Source organism: Sorex fumeus, unplaced genomic scaffold, assembly GCF_029834395.1.
Source record: "Sorex fumeus unplaced genomic scaffold, SorFum_2.1 ptg000149l, whole genome shotgun sequence".
NCBI classification, from domain to species: Eukaryota; Metazoa; Chordata; class Mammalia; order Eulipotyphla; family Soricidae; genus Sorex; species Sorex fumeus.
The window spans coordinates 2,237,030-2,263,862 of NW_026606206.1; the positions used below are offsets into that span (position 1 = coordinate 2,237,030).

Consider the following 26,833-nt stretch of genomic DNA (forward strand, 5'->3'; position numbering starts at 1 on the left):
TTTGGAAATTTGGGAGATATAGATCCAGATTGATTTATTTATTTTTGCATTTGGCTATTCAGGTTTACTAATACCATTTGTGAAAGATATTTGCCTTTCATCATCATCATCATCATTAACATTTTTGTTGTTATTAGTATTACTTTTATTATTATTATTATTATATCATCATCATCATCCCTCCCAAATGGGATTATAAAAGGAGGCTCCCAGAACCATGCCACCGGACTCCGCACCAGGCTGTGGGGCGGGTGAGAGCCCTCCCCACCCCAAGGAACCCAGCCCCAACAGCCAACCTCCGCTGCCCAACCACCGCCACGCTCCAGGCCACTTTCCAGACCACGAGGCCAGAAAGTGGCAGCACGTCACATTATAAGATACTTCCTACCCATTTATGCCTTTCGGAGAGTCCAGCAAGCTACTGAGAATATCCCGCCGGCACAGGCAGAGCCTGGCAAGCTCCGCGTAGCATGTTCGATATGCAAAATACAGTAAGGACAATAGGTCTCATTCCCCTGACCCTGACAGAGCCTCCAGTCGTTGGGAAAAGACAAGTAAGAAAAGGCTGCTAAAATCTTAAGGCTGGGAGAAATAGAGACGTTACTGGTGCCCGTTTGAGTAATTCGACGACCAATGGGATGACGGTGATATAGTGATTATCATTATTATCATTATCATTATTATTTCGAGGCTTTTCTTTGTCTACTTTATGCATCTAACTTTTTTTCTAATTGAATCGCTGTGGGATAGAGTTACAAAGCTTTCATGTTTGAGTTTCAGTCATACAATGATCAAACACCCATCCCTCCACCAGTGCTCATTCTACACCACCAGTGTCTCCAATACCTCCCCCCTTTCCAGCCCTGCCCCTGTATCCATGGCAGACAATTTCCCCCATACTCTCTAACTTTGGGGCGTATGGTTCTTGCATCTAACTTCTTTATCATAGAGGAACTGTCCATATATCTGAGTCTGAGTCTTTGGGCTCTCAGTTTTATTTCGCTGGTCTGGTTTGTCTATATACAAAGTTTGTCTTTCATTTCTCTGGTTTTTACCACAGTTTTTATTACTATACCTTTAAAGCATAAAATCAGGGAATGCAATTCCTCCCATTTTTTCCTCAAAATTGCTTTGGCTATTTGCAGATTTTTTATGATTCTGTAAAAAATTTTTGTAGCATTTATTCTAATCCTTGAAAAATGTCATTTTATTTTTACAGGGATTTAATTGAATCTTTTCTTTGGTTAGGACAGTCATTTTAATTGTAGTAATTCTTCCAGTCAATGAATGTGGCATATTTTCTTGTTTCCCATTTCTATATCTTTCAATAGTGATTTGTAGGTTTCCACATAAAGATTTTCACATGTTTTGTTAGATTGATTCTAAGTATTTGATGCTTTTAAACTCTGTTTCAAATGGAGATGTCTTTTTTATTTTTTTCTCTCCCAGTTCATTTTTTTTTTTTTTGCATATACGAATGCACCAGATACTTCCTGAATTGTAATCGTCTACTTTGCTGTGTTGATTGTTCCTAAGAGTTCTTATTAGAGTCTTTGGTGTCGTCTATGTATATTATATCTGCAAGTAATGAGAGTTTAATTTATCTTCCGATTTTAATGTCTTTGATTCTCTTTCTTGCTGATTGCTATAGTGAGTAGCTCAGATACAGAAATACCCAATGTCCAAGGCAGATAAAATGGGTAAAGTAATTGTGAAGTATGTACAAAATAGAAAAAGTGAGTAACTAAGATAATAGTGAGAACTTGAAATAGTGAGTAACTAGGATACAGAAACAACTCAATGTCCAAGGCAGCTGAATGGTAAGGTAATTGTGATAGATGTGCAAAATTATGCAGAGATCAGAAAAGATCAAATCTTAAAATTCGCTGCACCTTGGCTAGAACTAGAAGTCATTATGTTAAATGAAATGTCAGAGGGAAGGCATATGCCAGATCATCTCACTTACCTATGATGTGTAAGGAAACAAATCAAGGGCATGGATAAAATTGAATGACCCTAGACCCTTGACTTGTGAGCAAAAAATGAAATTACAAAGCAGTGAAGAGAAGAGGGGATAAAAGAGGTAAACTAAAGTGACATAAGGACAACTTGAAGGCTCTTGGCATTTTGGTGCTGGTGGCAGTTTTTGTGCAATGAAAATGTAAAAGTTATCACTACCTGAGCCAGCTTATCTGAAATACAGTAAATAAATAAATAAATAGCACTGTAGCCCTGTCCTCCCATTGTTCACCAATTTGCTCGAGCGGGCCCAGTAACGTCTCCATCATGAGACTTGTCGTTACTGTGTTTGGCATATCAAATACGTCACGTGTAGCTTGCCAGGCTTTGCCATGTGGGCGAGGTACTCTCGGCAGCTTGCCGGGCTCTCCGAGAGGGGTGGAGGAATCGAATTCGGCTCGGCTGAGCCGGCTGCGCGCAAGGCAAATGCCCTACCGCTGTGCTATATAAATAAATAAATAAATAAATAAATAAGGAGAATTTCTGTACATGTTGCCTTTACAACTAATATAATACTAATTTTAAAATGATGTATTTCTGTCAATCTGTAAGTCACATGAGAATAGAAATTTTTGTGTTTTGTGTGTGTGTGTGTGTGTTTTTCACTGCAGTAAATCTAACACCAGTGGAATGTTTGATGCTTTGAAAGAGTTAAATTGTTTGTTGTTGCTATTAACTAAAAATCTAGAACCTAGTTTATTAGTTTTATAATCATGGCCAAAATAATTACTCTTATATTTAAAGCAATTCACTTAGGACTTGATACTAAATAGATGATACAAAATAGAAAGCTCTTGTTGACCTAACCCTTACCTCTTTTCTTACCTCTTTTCTTCCTTTTGAAAAAGGAAGAGTTTTAGGAAGTGCATTACCACTGCCATTAAACCTTTTATCAGAAAAAATTCATTTCTCTACCTTAGCATTTTTCCCATTCCTGCTTCTCTAGCTTCATCCTCCACCTCTTTTAGAAGCAACCAGTGTTGCACGTTGTCCCCAAATACTCCCACACCATTCCTCATATTTCGAAAACTCTGCTTTTTTTAATATCCCTTGTGCCTAATCTAGTATATACAATAATATGTGTGTATGCATACACACACATTCTAGATATATAGAGAATGATATCTGTATATGCTAATATTCAAACACTCAATTCCCTCTATTGTTAAATTACCCTTCCTCTGTAGGGTAAATACTATGTTCTTTCTGACTTTTACTTCAAGCATGGTGCTATGCATATTGGTAGTGTAAGGTGATTGGCACATAATGCAAGGTCACTAAATTCCTATTACTCTAGCGAGTCTATAAGTATCTGCATAAAAACATACTATAAGTATATTTACTTGTGAATAAGCAAGACTGCATAGAGCTTGCATTTGGGATCTCTACTTAAGCTCAAATTTCTACTGACATTTATAGCAACAACAACAAAAAAATGTGAAGCCTACTACTTAGACCTTTGACAATCAGGAAAAAGTAAATAGATACTAGATACTGTTAAAGCTCATTCCGTTGTCTTTTTATCCTTGCCTGTGGTATTTCTTTTTTAAGGACCCCAGAGGAAAGTCATTAATCAAGCCTATACCACTTCTTACCTAATTTGTTCTTATTTCAAAGGTATTCTAAATACAGCTTTACCAATCCCCCTGGGAGTGCTTAGTTTCCATAACTGCTGTCTATTTCCATAACATTTTGTCTTACATTTATTGCTGTATTCTATCAGCGGAGAAATACAGAAAATCTGACAAATAGAGGTTTAAACAAATTAGAGCTTCTGTTGTTGTTGTTGTTGTTAGTTAGTTAAGCAGGCCAGAGGTAGCATATTTTTGAAAGTCGTTGTAACTATGGTATTCAAATAAGCCATATGGACAAAATATTACAAGCTGATATATATATATATATATATATATATATATATATATATATATATATGGAGCACAGCCGGATGGATACATCATGAAAGTTACACCAGTAACTGTTCTTGGGCACTCAGGTTGTTTCCAGATTCTGGCTATGGTGAATAGTGCTGCAATGAACTAGGTTTGCATATGGTACTTCTGCTGTGTGTTTTGGGACCCCCAGGGTATATTATCAGAAGTGCTATTGCTGGGTCAAATGGGAGCGCAATTTCTAGTTTTTTGAGAAATGTCCATATTGTTTTCCAAAAAGGCTGGGCAAGTCAGCATTCCCACCTACAGGGAAGGAGATTCCCTTTCTCCCCACATCCACACCAACAACAGTTGCTTTTGTTCTTTTTGGATGTGTGCCGGTCTCTGCTGTGTGAGATGATATCTCATTGTTATTTTGATCTGCACACTCTGATTATTAATGATGAAGAGCATTTTTTCATGTGCCTTTTGGCCATTTCTTTGAGAAAGTTTCTGTTCATTTCATCGCCCCCTTTTTCTGATGGGATTGGATGTTTCTTTCTTGTAGAGTTCAGCCAGTGCCTTGTATGTCCTTAATAATAACTTCTTATCCAAAGGGTATTGGGTGTGGGGCTGAGGATAGGTAAGATATAAAGAGACTGCTATGACAGTAATAGTTGGAATGATCATTCTGGACAAGATCTGAGGGTTAAAAGTAGGTAAGAGATATTCTGAATAACCTTTCAGTGTCAATATTGCAAACCACAATGCCAAAGGCAGAAAGGGTGGAGGGAGAGATAGAAAGAGAGAGTGCCAAAGAGGAAGACAAGGGGAGGTGAGGGGTGAAGGGAGGGAACCTGAGGATACTGGTGCTAGAAAGTGTACAGGGCTGGAGGGATGGGTGTTGGAATACTGTATGACTCAAGTTCAATCATGAATGGCTTTGTTAATGCTCAAAAAATAATAAAATAAAAAATTTTAAAAATATTTTAAAAAAGAAAAAACTAAAAAATAATAGGGAAAATTTATTCTTAGTTTCTTTATTAGGTTATTACATTATTAGAACGACATTGTTAGTTTCTTGACAATAGAGTCAGCTGCCCTACTCTATTGGGCTAATTTAGACGGCCAGAGGGAATGTAGAAGAAAAGGATGCAGTGTGTGCTACAGGTCCCTTTCGCTTGCATCTCATTGTCCATTGTCGCTTGCATCTGTCAAACAGTAATGGTTGGCTGCAGAGGAATCTGGAAAAGTGAGATTGTTGCTTTCAAGTCTTTGGAATAGGAGGCAGCAAAGGAAAGGGCATTGAGTGTGATTGTTAGAAAAGAAACTTTACAGAATCTGAGCTGCCATTAATCCAAAGTCGTTGTGACATCCTAGTGTTGGTGAAAGACATAAAACTTCTTTCCCGTTTTTTAAGTCTACAAAATAGTGGTAGTGATCCCAAGTACGTTATATGGCATTTGAGAAAGAGTAAACACTAATATTATCTACCTTTACTCAAGGCAAATTATGTACTATTTATATTTCAGTGTTTCACCCTGTGATTCCAAAGGGGTTTTTTTTTGTGAAATTTTTGAACCTCCCAGCCCTAGACTTCTAGGTTCTTCTCTTAAAGTAAATTCAGAGAGATCTGTGGATCCATTCATTATAATTCTTAGAAAAAAAGCATCTCTTAATGTAACTGTTTAAAAGTACATGCCTTGTTTTATGCATAACTGATTCCAGTTAAACAGCTAGTTCAACATGAATTTTCTGTGGCCCAGCTTAGTTGCTAGATCATGGCTAATGATGCCTATAGGTCATGAGTTTATTTACCAGAGGGTAAATAAATAGTTTATTTGTCCTAGGTCTCTGTGGACCGGGCTTAACTCTTCAACCCTAGCTACTTGTGTAACTGCTGTGCATTCTTTGATTGAAAGAAGAGTCATCTTTAAAAACCTTTGATTATCCAGTATAATTTTTGAGTAGAGAATCTATAGTATCATCTTCCTTTTACTGAAATTTAAATGAGGAGCCAGAGAGAGAGTACAGGGGTTAAGGTGCATGTCTTGTATACGCCTGATCTTTACTCTAACCCCAGTGATACTAGTGGTCAGACTGGGTTGGCCATGTGCAAGGCAATTGCCCTACCTGCTGTATTATCTCTCCAGACCTATATTGTATATTTTTTCTTAAATATAACAATATTTTTATAATTTTTTACCTTTTCTATAGTTTTTCAGTGCTGACATTTCACTACAGTTTTTCCCTAATATTCATCTCATGAAGTCTTTATACTTCTTTAATTTGGCACATTTCTATGTGTGTTAGGAAAGGGTATTCACATTTCCTTAATTGCATACTGAATGATGCAACTAGTAGTTGATGCCTAACTTGCGTCACAGTAAAATCCTTACTTCTGTGTGGTAATACATGCTTTTCTTGTTAATGATGCTCCTAGAATATAAATGTAAATATCATGAACTTTTGAATGACCAGCACATGGCCCTACAACCTATCCTGCTTAGTAAGGAATGGTTCCCATATTCCCATTCATGTCACCAACATCCCCATGCTGCGTTGTCATAAATCACAGTCTCAGTCAAGAGGTGATGATAGCCCTCACTGAGATGTGTCATCACTTATGAAAATGTGTAATCATTATAATTTGATGATATTCAAGTGTTTACCTAGTTCTTGCTGTGAAGATAGACAATTGCTGCCAGATTAACAGACTTAAAACTGAGCAAGTGAGCATATATTTTAACTGAACAATTGAGACTTTTCTTAGTGCCTGAAATTGGCGTAGAAAACCCTTTTCCCGTAAGGGAAAAGAAATTTAGTGAATTTTATACTTTATGGTATTGTATTTTCTTATATGACATATGGTTGATTGACACCGAATCGCATCTTTTTATGTTTTTTCAGAGTTTTTTATGGGTAATGATTCTTCGTCTGTATCTCATAGGAATTTCTTGATGGTTTTAAAATTATATCTTATACTTTCATCGTTAAATTTGTTTTATGATGGTAGAATGCTTTTTGACTATTCATTAAAATGTATAGAACAGTTTTCAGCATCATAGGCTGGAGAGAGTGTAAAGGGCTGAGCATGTGCTTTGCATGACAGAAGATTTGGTTCAGTCCCTGGTGCCTGATCCCCTAATCATTGGCAGGAGTGTCCTCAAGCACTGCTGGTTGCCACCAAACAAACAAAATGTAACATCACATGCTTTAATTAAATAGGTTTCAAGAAAAAAGGTGATAGTTTGACTGCACTCTTTTCCTTTTTACTTTTCCATTAATAAAATCAGATAATGCACAATAAGACCATATGTTCCTTTATTTTCATATTCAGTACTTTGACATCTACAATAGACACTTAATATTTTTCTTCTTCATCTTCCCTGTTTTTAAGAAAAGAATTACATCATTCTTTTTAGGCTTAAACCAAAGTTATTTTCTTAACTGAATTGAAAATACCCATTTGAATATTTTCTTTCACTGATTAGAATATTTAACCATACATAACATATTTATGCCTAGTTTTTTTTTTTTGGTTTGTAAATTAAGAATTAATAGTTTAAAACTGGGCTGGAGCGATAGCACGGCGGGTAGGGCCTTTTCCTTGCACGTAGCCAACATGGACGACCCGAGTTCAATTCCTCCGCCCCTCTTGGAGAGCCCGGCAAGCTACCGAGGGTATTCGATATGCCAGACACAGTAACAACAAAGTCTCCAATGGAGACGTTACTGGGTCCGCTCGAGCAAATCGATGAACAGCAGGAGGACAAACAGACAGTTTAAAAGTATTATTTAATATTTAGGACAGGTCCAGGAATGGGAGAGGAGGGAGAAAGTGAGTGGGAACTAGAGTAATTGTATTGTCTGAAAAATATGACTCACTTTTAGTATAATTATAAAAATAATACAAAATGTAGAATTTGATTTTAAAAAAATCTCTGCCTGCACGAATGTCTGGAAATTAGAAGTCTTCGGGGGGAAATATATATTTGAAGAGGTTGGAAGTCAAGGCATTGCAGCTCACATGGACTGAAAAGTCTTTGAGGATATGAATATAATCCCGTAGCTATAGAGAGTCTAAACCTGATTCACAGGTCTGGAAGGATTTAAAGAAGATGGTATCAACATGTCTTAGTGGAGTGGTCAGAAGGAGTCAGGCTAATAGACTTTCCTCTCAGAGAGTCCCCAGACTGCCTTGAGTTTAGCAGCGAGCCTGACTTTGGATATGACCTGTTTGCCTAGACTACATATATACGTGCTGTAGCTGCTTTCATCTGTTTTTGAAAATCCCACTTGACGATATATTCATTTCTAACAAGTGTGTGGTTTCTGTGTTTCTCTTCACAGTAGAATCTCTTAGGATTGACCACATATTCAGTCGTTTGCAATCTGGCCTCCTTCTCTGAGTTACAATCAAGTTTGTCAAGAAAGGTCACTGATGACCTCTAGTTGTTAAAACTTACAATACTCTTCTAGATTTCTTAATTTTCTAATTCTGCTAATAGTCAGCCAGTCAGCTAATCTACCCTTAAATCACTATCTTCCTACAGCTTTTCTAACTGTATTTTTTCTTGTCTTACTTGATCCTTTATTTTAATATCCGAAGGTAATTTTATGTGAAACTGTCTCTACCAGGAGGCATATTTGTTACTAAACTGTGTTATCTGTCTTTTAATGTAGAGTTTAACCACACTAGATTATATATATATTTATGTGGAAAACTAGATCTTATTCTCTATTAATGAAAAATGTTATCAGACATTCAATTCATATTTGTTGAATTAATTATATTCACAATGCTACAGCATGTAGGGCACCACATACGGACTTTTCCCGAAATAGTAACTGGTTTAGAGCCAGGAGTAAGACCTGAGCACCATCGGATGTGGTCCGGAAATATAAAAACAAAAAAAGAATAGCAGGACAGATGAAAATAGACCAGATCACTTATTATTAAATGCGTCGATGAAAACAGGTGGAAATAGAAAACTGGAGGTACTGCTAACATTGTATTTATATGTTTTTATTTCACTTTATCTAGGTCAAGATTTTTGGGGTGCACATATTGTTGATGAGATTTTCTTTTAATTCTTAAAATAAAATATTACAGTGTTACTGCCATACAAATACTACTGTAAATTAGATTCTCAGAAAACTTCTCTTACAAATGAAGTTTTATACTCTTTGACAAACATCTCTACCATTTCTCCTATTCCCTACCTCCTGGTGATAGCAATTCTATTTTATCTGATTAAACTTGATAGTTTAATGTTCTGCTAAAAATGAGATCATACAATACTTTTTCTGTCTTAAAAAAAGTCATCTAAAAATGTCATCTAGTTTCATCAGTATTTTACTATGATACTCTACAATTCAGCAATTTAAAATCTCTTTTATTGATGAATTCTTCAATTGTTTTCTGGTTATTGTGAACATAAGGGTGAAAATAGCTTGAGGTAGTGATTTTCTATATTTTTTTAGCAGTCAACCTGGACCCAAGGTCTATGGTAGATCTGAAATATACATAGACCTGTGGAACAGAATTGAGATCTCAAATAAATTCATGCATGTGTGACCAATTAATCTTTGAAAAAAATCCAAGAGTACCTAATCAGAAAAGACATGTCTCTTTAATAAGTGGTATAGAAAAAAATGATATCCACATGAAAAGATTGGAATTGGATTCCCATCTTAGACCACTCATGCAACTTAACTTTAAAAAAAATTAGGTCTTGGAGCTGGAGCAATAGCACAGCAGGTAGGGCATTTACCTTGCACGCAGCCCACCTGAGTTCGATTCCTCCATCCCTCTCACATAGCCCAACAAGCTACCAAGAGTATCCTGCCCGCTCGGCAGAGCCGCGCAAACTCCCCGTGGCATATTTGTATGCCAAAAGCAATAAAAACAAGTCTCACAATGGAGACGTTACTGATGCCCCCTCGAGCAAATCGATGAACAACGGGAGGACAGTGCTACAATGCTACAGTATATATAGATATATAAATATGTATATGCTTTTAGGCCACACCTGGGGGTGCTCAGTGTATACAAATCCATGTACATATATAGGTATAAGGAAGAAGACAAAATGGTAATGAGACATAGAGCTACATGAAATGTTACTCATGACCATTAGTCTTGAGAAAATACAGATTACGACTAAAGAGATTAGGATTTTAAACCCTGTGAAATTGGTTATTACAGCAAGGCAAGAGATCACACACATTGGTAAGGATATAGAGAAAAAAGGAGTCCTTCTAACACTCTTGGTGGTGGTACAGCCATTATGGAAAGCTGTATGGAGATTGAATTGCCCTATGATCTAGTTCTGTTTGTTTTGTAAATTTAGACCAGTAACTCGGAATCAAAATCTTTAATGAGTGCTGGAGCAGTAGTACGGTGGGTAGGGTGCTTGCCTTGCATGCAGCCAACCTGACGTCATTCCCATTTGGTACCTTGCGTTGCCAGGAAAGGTTCCTGAACACAAAGCCAGAAGCAAGCTATGACTCAAAAGCAAACAGCAACAAAGATTATTTAACAATGCCATTTCTGCCAAAGTTAATTAAATTCTATATTTACTTCTTCGACTCTGTTGAGAGGGCAAATAACCCACACGTGTTATGTACTCCTTTTTAGTACAATAACGTCTGCCTTTTTTACTACAACTCAAAATAATTACACCTTTGTAGTACAACTCGCAACGACAAAAGCAGTGGAAAATCTGGTAATTCTTATAGATTGTTACCACAGGACATAAGACTCAATTATTAAAGTAGACTTTGACTTTGTAAAACACACACTGTGGCTCAGAATGTGGCTCGAAGTAGTGTAGCATATGCCTTCCCGGTGAATTCCTGAGGTTGAATATTTGGCAAGATGTGGTCTCCTGAGTACCAGCAAAAGTGACCTTTCTCATCCCAGGGCGCTGCCTGGAATAGCCAATTCTTCCCAGCCTTTCTAGTGTGACCCTCCTGCAACAGCTAACAATGTTTTTTAAAAAATGGTTTTAAATATTTAAAAAATATGTTTTAAAAAAAAATTTCACACTAAGGGTCAGAGAGAGAGAGAGAGAGAGAGAGAGAGAGTATAGCACATAAGCCCTTGCACATCGCTGATGTGATCTCCTACACCACACAGAGTTGCCCAAACCCCATCTAGAGTATCACTGAGCAGAGAGCAGGGAGTAAGCCCTGAGCATCCCTCAGGATATGACTCCATAACAAAAAGAAAACACAGCACCTCACACTGAATGAACTAATATTCATAAAGTAAATCTTAAAATTGGGCTTTGTATTTTTACCAATCTGCTAGGTCTCAAAGAACAGATAACAGATCATCAACTGACGCCAGTTGACATCTTCTGAGAGCTTGTTAGAAGTAACAGTTTTTGATTCCCAGAATTGGTTCTACAAATCAGCATCTTTGGATACTGCAATCTCATGTTTTCACTAATCCTACAGATAATTCACATGGATCCTGAAGTGTGATAACTACACTGCCTTATTATAGAAATAGTGAGTTGAAATGCAGAAATTAATTATAGATACCTAAAAAAATTAAGCCTAAATACCTTTCTATAGTGGTAATAAGATGGTACAAATTTATTTATGATTTCAATACTTGTATTTTATCAACACTTATGGTAATAAAATATTACCTATGAATCAGAAAGCTAGCTAGTTGTTAAAAGAATTATTATCAACTTTTAATAATTCAACTTGCATTTTTCCTTAGTTTGGCAATAGTTCAATAAAATTCTTAAGTTTTTACTTACTTTTTATTCAGTTAATTTTTTATTAGTGCACAGTGATTTACAAAGTTATTCAAAGTTGAATTTCAGGCACTCGGTGTTCCTAAGTCCTCAGCTTTCTACTTCCACTGCCCCAAGGCTCCTTCTCACCCCCAGCCCGCTTATTGTTTTAACAATGGAAATAAGTTTCTCTTTGGAGATTTGAATCAAGGCATATGTTGTATTAGTGGTGTTGAGTAGATCCATTACTCTTAGAGTCCTTCAAAAACTGTTCTTCTCACTTTTATCAGGACATACTCCTTTTGCATTCAGACATAGGATATTTAACAGAAATTGCCTGTCCAAACTCAAACAAAAAGGGGCTAGACCCCAACACAATCTTATGCAGACCAAATCATATGCAGGACAGATTTGGGGGGACACTCTTATAGGATAGCGGAGTAGAGAGGCTAAAAACTATCCTTGGAATTGTAGTGCGAGCTGGCTTATTGGTGGGAAAATGTGGCGGCCATTTTTGCTCTCAGAGCCTCATTTTCTCACTTATAAATGGTGGATGCATCAGCACAAAAAAGAAGGGGGCGGCTAGATTGATCATACTGGCGTTAAGATGCTTTCCATGCAGCTGACTCCAATTCGATCCCTAGTACCGTATCTTCTCCTACACAACACCTTGAACCATTGCATTAGACTGTTGTCCTGGTGTCTGAAAGTATCAAGGAGGGATTTCCAGGCCTCTGAACACTTTCTGGAGTACCCCACCCCCCCAAAAAAATCACAATTTAAGTTATACAGGCTGCTAGCCTGTCAGAGTTTATATCATGCATGCATACAATATCTTGAAGATTCCAAATAATGTTACTTTATGAAGAACTTTGTTCATCCATATTCATAAATTTCCTAATGGGCAAATAGTAGTTCAGTCAGCAAACACTAATTCTGGCTTATTTCGCTAAACAAAGAATTTATTTAAAGTTTTTTTTAAGTTATTTAATCACTATAAAATCAGAGTCATTTACGACTGGGTTTCAGGCAAGCAGTGTTTCAGCACTGATTTCTTTCCTAGTGTTCATTCCCTTCCACCAATGCCCCCTTCGTTCCATTTTCCTCCCATCCACCAGCGTGCTTACATTTTTGCCCTGTAGTTTACAGTGCAATTGCTGATAGGGTTTCCTACCTAACACGTCACCACCTCCCTCCTCTCTCCTCTGGGTTGAACACTCTCTTCCCCCATAGGCATCGCCCCCTCCCTGTCCTGTTCCCCAGCCCCCTAAAGTCTCATGTTTCCTGCTGAGTACCAGTTCTGATGTTCTTTGTTTCCATTCCCTTTGCACAATTGCTATGAAAGTTATTTTTGACTTACAATTCCTATCAGCGGGCTAAAGAGTCAGGCTGAGCAAAGACAGATGCAAGTAACAGGCAGTCGTTGGATAAAAGACAAGACCACAGCATAGAAGTGGTCCACTCACCAGAATGCCAAAAGGAAAGAGAGAGAGAGCAAGAGAACAAAAAGAAAAGTACCTGCCACAGAGGCAAACCTAGGGGGGTGAGGGGTGGCAGGAGGAAAACTGGGGACATAGGTGAAGGGATGGTGTTGGGACATTGGATGACTGAAACCCAATCGTGAACATCTTTGTAACTGTGTGTCTCACAGCAATTCAGTTAATAAAAAAGTCCACAAAGGACAGCACAGCACTTCAGTCATCCCAAACATTGTCTTCCTTTGCTATCCTTAGATTCTTAAAATAACTGTGATGGGAAAGGGACTGACAGTCAGCACCTAACTTGTATGTACATTTACCTACTGCTGATTAAGTGATGTAATGCATCTTTTTCTCTAAATACAGTTCTCCATAGCTCCCTTCTATACTCCCAAATTTATACACACACATACACAGCCGGACTCACACACACACACACACACACACACACACATATGAACACACACAGATATGTATAAAAACTGCTATTTTTGGTCACTTTTAGTTACTTATTTCCTTAATATTTAGTTTATTTAAATATATTTCCATTACACTGAAATGCCTTATACTATCCATGCCTGCCTGCCTGCCTGCCTGCCTGCCTGCCTTCCTTCCTTCCTTCCTTCCTTCCTCTCTACATCTCTCTTTCTTCCGTACTTTCTTTCTTTCTAAATGTATTTCAGAGTGATTTCCCCTGATCCACCTCTAATTTTGTTTTATTTGCCCCTCCTTTTTTTATAGTTTCCTGTTACCTCTTTGTCCTCAGTACTTTGTTAAATTAGTTTTTTGGCTAGACCATTCCTTTCTCTCTCTCCTCTTTCTATGCTTTCTTACTCTGATTTAAACTTAAAATCTTAATTTCTTGCTATAGCACATAGTAGTGGTTTTCAAATTTTGTTAACTAGCATGTACAGTAACAGTGTTGGATATGCATTGTATAAGCAGATAAAAATATACATGACCATGCATACACACACACACACACACACATATAATCTGTGATGACAAGTTTCTCAAAATAATTCTTTAGTATATATTATGTTCTAATGTTGATCAGTATTTTAAAATACTGTTGTGATTCATTAAGTTGTGAGTCATGATTTGTAGTTTCAAGACAAACACTTCTTTCTGGCTTGGATTGGGTTTGGTTGTCCTCTCTTGTTCTTCCTTCCCCTTTCTGCCCTCCTCTGCTACCCGCCTCGTAAGAGCTAGGCCAAGTGTAGGGCCCCTGGGTCATCCTGGGCCTTATTTGTGGTCAAAGGAAAGGCTTGAGGCACTGTGAGCCTGGGTCCTGCACCCATGGCCCACATCTTGTGTTCCCCCCCATCTTCCCCATGTACTTCCAGAAAGTGCATATTGTCTGCCCGGGAAGTGGGTTCCCAGTTTCCCTGTCAGCTTTGCTGTTCCCCTGTCTCCTTTTTTTTGTTTGTGTTTTTATACAACAGTTTAGCCACTGTTTTAGTTGTACATATTGTTCTGAAGTGCCTGGTCTGTCCCTTCAGTGAGCCATGTCTGCCCCTGTGTTATAGTGAGAAGCTGTTATCACAACTAACTTGTCTCTCGGAGTCGTTTGTTTCCAATAAAGGGTTCAAATGGTCAATAATAACAATAATAATAATTAAAATCTTGTTTTCGGGGCTGGAGAGATGCACAGCAGTTAAGGTGCTTGTCTTGATGCATCCAAGCTAGGTTTGATCCCAAGCACCATATACAGGAATGAACCCAAAGTATAGAGCCTGATTTTGGGTGGGTGTGGAGAGAGAGAAAGAGAGAAAAGAGAGAGAGAGAGAGAGAGAGAGAGAGAGAAGAGAAATATTTGTTTGCCACAAAAGAACAGACAAAAACCAAACCCCAAACTAACATGGGATCTGCCTAAACAAGGTTAGTAGAGGGGCATCAAGTAGACCTTGGCATTAATTATTGATAACCTGCTGACTGACTGATTTGATACCATATATTTGAAGAGGAGTGTATATTTGTGTGTGTGTGTGTGTTATGTGTGTGTGTGTCTGAATTTATACTCCTAAAGCACAATGTTCTACGCCTGTGTTACCTATAAAAAAATTGCACTATCTGCATATTTCATTTTTACTCTCAATCTTCATTTATTCTGTTACCTCCATTTTAGCTTTCCATTCTAGACTGCCAAAGTTCTTCAGAAATCAACAGCATATTGTCTGTTTTTTAAATTTTGTACATTATATTTGCTTCCTAATTTGAGTTTCTTCTAGTTGTCCATGGAGCTAACTGTGTTTTCGTCTTTTAGTTTCAGTTTAAATGTATTTTCTTCAGGGTTAACATTCTTTGAACAACCATATCTAATACATTATCTCCTCCCCCTCTCACATTGTAATATTATTTTTGTCTTTCATAGACAAGTAAATTTCTGATTGTCTCACTTACTTTTTTATTTTGGGCCACCTACTTCTTACATTCTGTAGTCTTTTTGACAGTAGAAGTTGTTCCTTTTATTCTAGGTGTCATAATAGATCCTCAGTAAGACTTTCTTAAATGTATACAGAGTATCCTAAAAATAAAACATTGTGAGAAATTATAATGATCAACATTGCTATCTTCTGTTTTCATAATAGATTTTATGGTGTGAGCTTTATAAAATATTTTTTCATAAACCATTTTCATACCATTAGTTGATTTTATAGTTGACTAGCTTATTGGTAGGAGGATATTTAAAACGTGGGTAAAGCGCAAAACATATAATTTCGAGATACTACATATATGGACTTGTGGATAACATATCCAAAGTAAAAAAACAGAAAAATTGGCTATAGCTAGAGTAAATTATAAAAGGATTCTAGCGAATAACTAAGCAGAGAACACACAGAGTTATACTTAGGGTATTTGCTGAGGCATGATGGGATGCAAACCATTAATTTATTGAATTTAATCAATCACGAGTCCTGACGTTTATAGACAACCTTATAATAGTCAGCTTTGAAGCAGGTTCTATTATAAAGTATGCACATATCTCTATGTTGACATTCATTTTTAGGTACATATGCAGAACAATAGAAATATTTCTCCCATGGGAATACTTTTATTTTTACAAAAGTCTGACAATAAAGAACAAAAGGAAACTTTTTTTTCAAATGCGAATTTAGTTCACAAATGCACAATCCAAAAATAGCTACTTTCAATCTGATATGCCAAAAATTGGATAATTTTCTCAAATATATGTTTTGAAAGTTGGGGGTAATAAAAGTATACAAGCAGTAACTCATGGAATTCATAATACACTCCGAAAGACAAGATGATCTAAGTTACTAGGATGTAAAGAGTCACCATTTCTATTTCCTGGAAACACCTGAATTCTCAAGCAATTTCATGTGTGTAGCTCTTTAGACAGTAAAGGTTTCTCTTTTATCCTAGATATCAGAGTAGTTGCTCAGGCAATATGAAAACAAATGTACACAGAGTAGGATCAGAGAGAGAGCTCAGGGGGCTGGAGTCTTGCTTTGCATATAGAAAGCCTGGGTTTGATCCCTGTCCGTATATGGTGCCAAGCTTGCAGTAGCCCCTGAGAACCATCAGGTATAGTCGAAAAGCAAGTTTCAAAAACAAAGTATGCATATTGTTAGAAATTACAATGATCAGGGGTTGGCGAGACAGTATACCAGGTAAGACTCTTGTCTTGCTTATAGTCAACCTAAGTTCAATCCCTGGCACCTTATATGATTCCCTGAGCCCTGCCAGAAATGATGCCTGAGCACGTACAAAGAATAAATCTGAGCACAGCTGAGTTTGGACCCCAAACCTCCCCTACCCCCCGCAAAAAACAATCATAATGTAATTATGATTATTAAAACTGTAATCTACCTGCATAATACTGGGCTGGTGCGATAGCACAGCAGGTAGGGCATCTGCCTTGCGTGCGGCTGACCCGGGTTCGATTCCTCCGCCCCTCTCAGAGAGCCCGGCAAGCTACTGAGAGTATCTCGCCTGCATGGCAAAGCCTGGCAAGCTACCCATGATGTATTCATTATGCCCCAAACAGTAACAAGTCTCACAATTTGTTATAGAATGCTCGAGCAATTTGATGAACATTTGGGAGTGACCTTAGACATTGTATGTCCCCTTAGACATTGTATAAACACTGTGGTTTACAAAGTTGTTCATGATAGTTAGTTACAGTCATTCATATAATGCAAATTCTTTAGCATTTATTCATTTAAGTATTTATCTAAGCTTAGAGTACTTAGACTTTGAAAATAAGTTTAGGAATTTTAACTCTATAACTCTGACTCTAGTCTTGGCAATACTCTAACAAATGGATTAACTTTCTTATTTTTAAAGAACAAAGACTAAGGACTTAATGTCTACCTCTACTATCTATTCCAGTGTTAAAATGTCTCTTCTGTTTCTCATGGTCACTATATTTGTTAAAGATAAATTCAGAGATAATTCATGATACTTTATTTTCAAATAAAATTGTGTTTTTCCTCCTAAAAATTGCTATGTGTTACCATTTCCTCAGTACCATAGGTCTTGGTTGAATAATGGGCATAGTGATACAATAACAATATTCTTTAATGACCTTCTGTGTTCTCTATTTTTATTTATTTATTTGTTTATTTATTTTTGCTTTTTGGGTCACACCCGGCGATGCACAGGGGTTTACTCCTGGCTCTGCACTCAGGAATCACCACTGATGGTGCTCGGGGGACCATATGGGATGCTGGGGATCGAACCCGGGTCGGCCGCGTGCAAGGCAACCGCCCTACCCGCTGTGCTATTGCTCCAGCCCCTATTTTTATTTATTTTTAGTTCAGAATCATCACCTATTGGGAAGTGAGTTGCTTTCTCTGCCATATTTTCATACCAACTTGAGAATTTCAGATATAATTTCATATACTTATGAGATAGATTTGCTTTAGTAATTTTCACTAAAGACAAATGATTTAGTCCTCATGCCCAAAATATATAGGAGGTTGTTCCCAGTATTTTTGTTACGTGCCATTCTCCCTGGTCTAAGATGATATCTCATTGTCATCTTAATTAGAATTATACCCTAAGTAATGATGAGCATCTTTTTCTGTCCCTGTCGACCATCCTGAGGGTCTTCTTCAGAGGAGTCCCTGTTTTTCTCTCTCTCTCCGTGTTTTTAGATGGGATTTTGGATTTTTGTTGTTGATTTTTGTGAGTATTTTGTATATCTTGAATATTAGCCCTTTATATAAAGTGTTGAATGGCAAATATTTTCTCCCATTCAGTTATCTGTCTTTCAGTTTTAGCCCGTGTTTCTTTTGCCATACAGAAACTCCTTAATTTGATGTATTCCCTTTTGTTTACTTTTTATTCTATTGCTTTTGCCAGTGATATTGTATCATTGAAGACACCCTTTGAGCTCCACATCTTAGAATGTTCTGCCTATATTTTCCTGAGTGAAGATTCTGGTCTCATCTCAAGTGTTTTTTTTTTTTATCAACTTTGAATTAATTTTTGTATAAGGTTTGGGATATGGATGCAACTTTTTTACATGTGTTTATCCAGTTTTCCTAGTACTGTTTTTCGAAGAGGTTTTCATTACTCCATCTCATGGTCCCAGTTCCTTTGTCAAAAATTAGCTGAACATTGGCGGGGTGGGTGGGATTGTCCTTGAATATTCTATTCTGAACCATAATTTAGAGATTCTGTCCATATTCAAGTACACTACTTTAGTCACTATGGCTTTATAGTAGTTTCAAGTTAGGTAATGAGATATCTCCCAGTTTCTCATTTTTTGGTATGGTTTTAGTTATTTAAGGTTTTTTTGTGATTCCACACATTATTTGTATATAGGAATGTGACAGATTTTTTTTGTGTATTGACTATATTCTACCACTTAGTCGTATTGGTTTATTGTTTCTGGGAGCTTTTTCATGAACGCTTTAAGGTCTTCATTGTACTTTATCATATCATCTGCAGATAGAGATAATTTCACATCCCCTTTTCTGATTTGGGTCCCTTTGATTTTCTTTTTTTTTTCCTTGATTGCTGTTGTTGAGACTTAAAATACAATGTAGAATAAGAGTAGAAACAGTGAACATCTTTGTTTTGTGGCTGATTTCAGCGTGAATTAACTTTTTCACTATTAAGAATAACATTGGCTGTAGGCTTTTCATAGATAGCCATTATTTTCTTGAGGAAGGTTCTTCCACCCCTATTTTGTTGAGGGTTTTAATCATGAATCAGTGTGAGATTTTTGTCAGAGCTCTCTCTGTTCTGATTGGTATGATCATATGATTTTTATTTTTCACTGATCTGGTGTATTATGTTAATTGATATGAATGTTTTGACCCATCCTTGCATTCCTGAGATGAACCCACTTGATCATAATGTATAGGGTTTTTTATGCACTTTGGACTATTTGCTAAGGTTTAGTTCAGAATTTTTTTTTAATGATTTTCATTAAGGAGATGGGTCTGAAATTTTCTTTTTAGAAATAGCTTTGTCTGTTTTGGGTATCAGTAAATGTTATCTTTGTAAAGGTGTTAGGATGGATTCCCATTTCTTCTATATTTTGGAGAGCTTAAGGATAAACAACAGTATATCTTCTCTGAAGGTAGGATGATATTCCCCAGTTAACTGGACCAGAACTTTTTAGTCTTGGGGAGATTCCTAATTAGTCTCAGTTTCCTTGCTTGTGATTGGCCTGTTCCAGCTTTCTGCCTAGTCCTCATTCAGTTTGGGGAGATTACATGTAAATTTAGTTATTTTATGTGACAAAATGATTGAAAGCATTAGCTGAGTGCAGAATTCAGATCAATTTGTTACCAGCTGTTTGCTATTTAAGTTATCAAAACTTTAGTTATACATCTTATCCAGGAAATAAGAAAAGTAGTACCTGTCTGATAAAATTGTAATGAAAATGAAATAAGTTGTTACTTGAAAAGCACATAGACTAGTATTTGATGCATTGGAAAAAGCCAGTGAATGTCAGTGCACGTTAGCAATTTCATTATCATTTTCAGTCCAACCTAGAACTGGAGATACGCTTAAATATTTGACTTGTGCTGCACAACAGAAAATGGCAGCAACACGTCCTGCTTGTGTCAAAATTTTTGTTTTAAAAATTTTGATTGAGATACTGTGCTTTACAACGCCGTGAATAATAATTTCCAATGCATGCAATTCTAAGATTAAATTATATTCTTTTGAGCAATTTAATAGGAAGTGGAAAGTCAAATAAACATAAACTTAAATGACCTCTCTTTGCTGAAATGTATAACAGGGTTATTTTATTTCTTCAAATAAATTATATGTAGCACTGTCCTCCCATTGTTCATCGCTTTGCTCGAGCGGGCCCAGTAACGTCTCCATTGGAGACTTTGTTGTTACTGTGTTTGGCATATCGAATACGTCACGGGGAGCTTGCCAGGCTCTGCCGTGCAGGGGAGATACTCTCGGTAGCTTGCCGAGCTCTCAGAGGGGCAGAGGAATCGAACCTGGCTCAGCCGGGCTGGTGGCTTGCAAGGCAAACGCCCCACCGCTGTGCTATTGCTCCAGCCCAAATGCTCGCTTCGGCAGCACATATACTAAAATTGGAATGATACAGAGGAGAAATTATATGTAATAAGAGAAAACTGTTAATTAGATTTCTAATTTAAAATGTCGAGATGAAGAGAACTGTATCTTTATTTTATGTGTATTGGTTTGGTGGCCACACCTGGTTGTGCTCAGGGCTTACTTCTTACTCTGTGCTCAGGGGTCACTTTTAAAGGGCTCGGGCAACCATCTGGGATGTCAGGGATCGAATCTGGGTTGGCCATATGCAAAGCAAACCCTCACCCACGATGTTATCTCTCCAGTCCCTGTATCTGTATTTTAAATGACATTATTTTCTCGTGTGAAAAAAAGAATTCTCCATGGATTTTCTTTCTATCATCAACCCAAATTTTGTTTGAAGTGACTCTTTCTGGAAAGTAGTCGCTTTACCCGGTGTAGAAACTTTCAGAGAAACCTTTTATTCTACTAAAATTTGTCTTATAAGTTATATTAGAAATGTAAGTTGTAATGAGTTTTAAGTGATCTATTTAAGTGGCAGAAAAATATCTGTGTAGGTTAGCATAATTTTCGTCTTTTAATCACGATCACGATCATCCTGTTGTTCGTCGATTGCCTTGAGCAGGCACCAGTAACGTCTCCTTCTACCTAGCCCTGAGATTTTAAAAGAGCCATTTCAATGCTCTTTCAGAATTAGGCGAATGAGACCCATCATTGTTACTGGTATTTGGCATATTGAGTACGACACGGGAAGTTTGCCAGACTCTCTGTGCGGGCAGGATACTTTTGGTAGCCTGCCAGGTTCTCCAAAGGAAAGATAATAAGATGTCACTTCTGGGAGCTGGGTTTTATAGTCTCTGCGTCTTGACCATTGATGGGACCAACCTGGCGCTGGCGGCAGCTGGTGGGTGTGACGCCTACCTACTGGAAGATGGGGGGTTCTGGGTGGAGAAGGCCCAGTCCCAGTCCGAGTAGGCTTGGAGACCTCAGCCCCGGGACCCGCATGCCTGGGTTCCTCTGCTGGTTCCTTCATGCATGAGGCCCATTCGGACATGTGGAGAGTAGTCCCAGCATGGCCGTGGCTGGCTCCAGAGGTCCTCAGCTGCTGTGGGGCTCTGCTCGGGGCGGGGGTGAGGGGGTGGGGAGAGAAACTCAACCCTTCCCCCCCAAGGGGCCCCAGTGAGGAGAGCCAGGCACGGGGGCAGGAGACTGCGCTGTTCTCGTCTTTTCATAAAGCAAAAAATTACAGAAGTTCATGAAATTAGATATTTCAAGTATACTTATAATAAGTTGTATTTTTATTTATTGACTAGTAAGTGTGTATCAGCAAGTATGGGTGTATTTTGAAAGTACAGTTAAGAATAAAGGTAAAGGTAAAGGCCCTCCCGTTGATCGTCGATTTGCTCGAGCGGGCCCAGTAACGTCTCCATTGGAGACTTTGTTGTTACTGTGTCTGGCATATCGAATACTCTCGGTAGCTTGCCGGGCTCTCCGAGAGGGGCGGAGGAATCGAACTCGGGTCGGCCATGTTGGCCGCATGTAAGGCGAACGCCCTACCCGCTGTGCTATCGCTCCAGCATTGGAGTGTAAAGACACATGAGGAAATTAACAACAAGTGTTTAGAGCTTTATTTTAGGAATATAGTAGATATTAGGAAAATGTAGATAGCAAAAAATAATATCCCTTTGAAGAATGGTCATGAAGAGCAAAGTATGTGTAAGTAAATAATTCTGACATGAGGGGACAGTGGAAGCAAGTTGAAGAAAAATGTAAAAAACTTCGAGTAGAATGAGCTGTAAGCAGCAAAGATGGGTGTTGACAGTGACTCCCTGAGGGTCAGTTAGAAGATCAGTGTGAAATGAGTAAAGAAAGTTTTGTGGGGGATATGCTCGTCAGTGGTGGAGTACTTGCCTTGGATACATGAGACCGGGGTAGTGTCCCAGAGCCACTTAACCAGACAGGAAAAAGGCACTTGAAGATGTAACTAGTGCCAGGTCTGGAGATTACATAGCCATGGACCTTGATTCTTGAAAGGCAGACGAAATGTTTTTAAAATTCTTCTGAAGGAAAGAGAGAATCATGATAAGGTTTATAATAAATATTTTATTTTTTTTATTTGCATCTTAGAAAAAAATCCTGGTAGTGAAATTGAAGTAGATAGAGGAGAAAAAAACATTGAGAGAAAGGGAAAAAGTAATACAATGGAAAATATCGTGGGTTAGGGCAGTGAGTGTGAGGATTAAAAAGAGAACTGGAGAATTATTTAGATGATAAATTAGCAGAACTTAGTAAGAGTTAGCAATAATTTCCTAGCCTGGGGATAGGACATTCTGGAGATAAGGCTGCACAGAAGGAGAATCTAAGACAAATAACAAGAAAAATAACTTTCATATATTAGTACATTTAAATTTTACATGCAGGGTCTCCTATATAGTGTAGAGTACACTATAAGAAACAACTCGATGGCTATTAGAAACTCGTATTTTAAATACTGATTGTTCATGCTCACTGTCTGGCTAAGACTGGCGACCACAGAAAACTGCTAACATTCAAGGTGTTAGCAAAATGGACCATCCAGAAGGTCCATTAAGAGTCAAAAATAAAAAATGGAAAATAATTGCCATAAGAATGAAGAAAGAACAAAGAATTTATACACTTAGAAAATGTTTGAAAGCATAGACACAAATCCTTGCTGAGACATGAGACTGAAGAAAATGATCAAAAAAACTGAGAATTTGTTTGAACTTTTTAAGGTAAAACTTTCAGATTCCTAACTATAGTTGCTCTTGAGAGAATATAATTATTTCAAAGAAGTATAAACAAAACTTATGTTGAAATGTAATAGGTACATGAAAATGAAAAATCAATAAAATTAGCTTAATTTGAACAGAAAAATAGAGAAAAGGGCCAACAGTTTAGCAAACAGGTACTTCTGCAGGTGGATCAGAAAAGATATAGAGTGACAGCAACTTTTTATCTTGGTATTAGAATTGATCACAAGTGACCTTAATTAAAAATTAATTTTGATGAAAAACTAGTTCCAGACACTTGACTGCAGTTGTTGAGAAGTGGGACCAAGGGTATGAAAAGTTGACATAGTCGCCTCATCAAGGAGAATCTTGGGTGCAAAGGAAGAAAGAGTTATAGAAAGAATTTAATTTATTGTTTGAAGTGAGTGAGCTTTTTGTTCAGGAACTTCTGGTCTTAATAAAAAGATCCAGTCAAGTGACCTCTTGGTGGCTTATTGCAAATCACCTAGGAATTTCAGTATAGCATGGGAAGTTATCTTGTGAATTCCTAGTCATTCCAGATACAACTTTCCTAAAATTGGTGTTTGCAGAAAATTTTACAAGGAGTTGAAATCACTCAGATTACTTGGAAGGAAAAGACCTTCTGTGTTAGAGGCAGACGCTTAAAGGATGTAAAAACTCTCTAAACTGCAGAAAAGTGTTGATGTCTTTACTAGGAGAGTGTATCTTTGCTTTTGAAGGTAAACCCAGCTACTAGGGATGAAGTCCCATACAAAAAAGCAAACTTTCCACATTCCAAAGGCTAAGAACAACCGATACAAACATTCACAATAGGGAAAATGAAATGACATAAATAAGCTAGTAAATTTTTTCCTTTCTTTTCTTTTCTTTTTTTTCTTTTTCCTGAAGCCGAACAACAACCTATCCTTACACAGAAACACAGATGTACAGCCAAAACACTGGAGGGAATTACTTTGATACTCAAGGAAGTTCTGCACAGGTGACTACAGTGGTCTCCTCCCACAGTATGGTGGGGACTGGTGGGATTCAGATGGGCGTCACAGGAGGACAACTCATCAGCAGCTCTGGAGGAACTTATCTAATTGGCAATTCGATGGAGAATTCTGGCCACTCAGTGACACACACGACCCGGGCCTCTCCAGCGACAGTAAGTATTTGAGTTTTTGTTTAACTTGTTGATAGGTTCTCTTGTGCATTTTCCTCCATAGAAAGAAAAATTTAGATGAGCTTGCACAAGATGCGTTGGGAAGTTTTACTATTGTAGAACTCAGAATATAGTCTTAGACCCAGAATAGTTGGGCCCAGTATTTAGTACATAAATACTACAGTAATATATTATACAGTAATAATACAGAATAATAATAATAAAGAATAATTAGGCCCAGCGTGTAGTACATATATACTAGACCGAATGCTGCTGGTATGTGTTCAACAGTACATGAACTGAGAAGTTTTTGAGATAGGGGATACTCATTCATAATGATTTTAATTAAGGTTTCTTCAGCAACACTTCATAAAATACTTTCCACATAAGGAACTGTTACTCCAGAGTGAAAGTACAGCAGGCAGGGCTCTTGTTCTGCATGCCACTGACCTGGTTTTGATCCCTGGATCTCCAAATAGTCCTCAAGCACCTCCAGAAGTAAGCCCTGAGCACTGCTCAGTGTGGCCCAAAACAAAACAAAATAAAAAAAAAACACAAAGAAAGAGATTTTATATTATGCTTTTTTTTTACTAGAATTTCTCTAAGACAAAAATTAATAAAGAGAACTAAATGTAATTTAGTTTGGAAATTTCACCTCTTTCATCAGTAATATTTTTCCTGACTCATTGTTAAAGAGTTAAAGAGAACAGCATTTGGAGAATAGCAATTATCAAACTTTAGGTATTATATTTGGCCATAATCAATTGCCCCTGTACTCACATATATATATATATTTTTCCTTCCACCCCCCCAGTCCCAGGGATGAAATCCAGGGCCTCACATATGTAAATCATATATATTTCTGCTAAGCCTTAGCTTCTAATAATATTCAGCTGATTCACTTTTAAGATAGAAATCCACATGTAGTATTTTTTCCTAATGTACAGTGAAATCCATATTTAAAAGGTATATTTATCCTTGCAAACATGTTTTTTAAAAAAACTGTTTCTATGTAAATTCATTCTGCCAGAGAGAGATTTTGGTAAGTAATGATGAAGGTAACTTTAATGAAAATATTTGATTTGACTCTAAATCATGATTATGAGCATATTATTTTTTAGTAACACACCTGTTTTTGAGTTTCCAAGTTTTAAATGTGTCAAAATAGTATCATAGCAGTGGAAATTGAAAGCTGCATAATTTTTTATCATCAAACTCTATATCCTGAGCTTTCCATTTTTACCTCAACTAAGGAAAGCATTTAGAATCATCTACCTCCAAAAATAATGGAATACACTTCTTAGCTATTTCTGTAAAAAACAGGCTTAGGATATGATTCAAGTGCAAGTATCCCTTTTCCTTATCTTACCATATAGTCTGTTCATACAGTGACAGTTAAAAAACAGATGTGCTACAAAATCTTGAGAGGGCTTTAATTTCTCATTTTACTCAAGATATGACATGCTTGTTAAGTATATTTTTTATATTTATAATGATTACTTGTTTTCTTTTTTTTGTTATCAGTACCTTAATCCATTTTTAAAATTCTTTATTTTACTATTTATTACTAACATCAGAAGATTAGCCATTCTAAGTGGAGAGTTTATTTCCTATAATTTTTCCTTCGGTTTTGAAGCATTTTTTATATGTATTTGTCTCTGGCTTTTAATAATACTTATAATGGTATTCCAACCAAGCCAGTTAGTCATACCAGTGTATTTATATTTACGTAGAACAAAAATATAGCCTCTCTGAACCTCAGTTCTCTTATCTGTCAAACAAGGGGTTCGTTAAGTGAAACAATATCCTAATTTCCTCCCAGCTTTAAAATTATAATACCTTGTAAAATTTATAACATTGTAAAATCGCTTTATACTTACTCTAAGAGCAAAAGAGGTTGGGGTCAGAGCTGTAGTACAGCGGGTCGAGTGCTTTCTTTGTAGGCAGCTGACTCAGGTTTGACACCACCACCCCATACTGCCCATCAGGAGTCGTCCCTCAGTGCAGAGCCAAGAGTAAACCCTGAGCACTGCTGGGTGTGATTGAAAAAACAAATAAAAGGAAAAGGTAACATTACTTAAAAACTCCCGATCAGAAATCCATTATGGTAAAGAAGGAACTACTTTAAATGTACAAGATGTTAAGAAAACAAGAAGTTATGAAAAATGGGTCTGTTCCACTTCCTCCACCTTCTCTCATGCCGCCATACCATCTAGCCCCAACCCCTTTGTACTTCTCACCTTCTAGACATTTCTGTTTGTCTTCACACTGATACCTATTAAATCTCCCATCAAGT

At 37.2% G+C, this 26,833-nt stretch overlaps 1 protein-coding gene across 4 annotated transcripts in view; it reads left to right on the top strand.

The window, feature by feature from the left end:
* The window catches only part of RFX3 (regulatory factor X3), a 317,169-nt gene that overhangs the window by 186,063 nt on the left and 104,273 nt on the right, over positions 1-26,833 (top strand). For all 4 annotated transcript variants that reach the window (XM_056106892.1, XM_056106894.1, XM_056106891.1 and 1 more), the window contains one exon: positions 24,282-24,540. In XM_056106892.1, the coding sequence (XP_055962867.1) occupies positions 24,282-24,540 (259 nt within the window). The remainder of the gene's footprint in view (positions 1-24,281; positions 24,541-26,833) is intronic.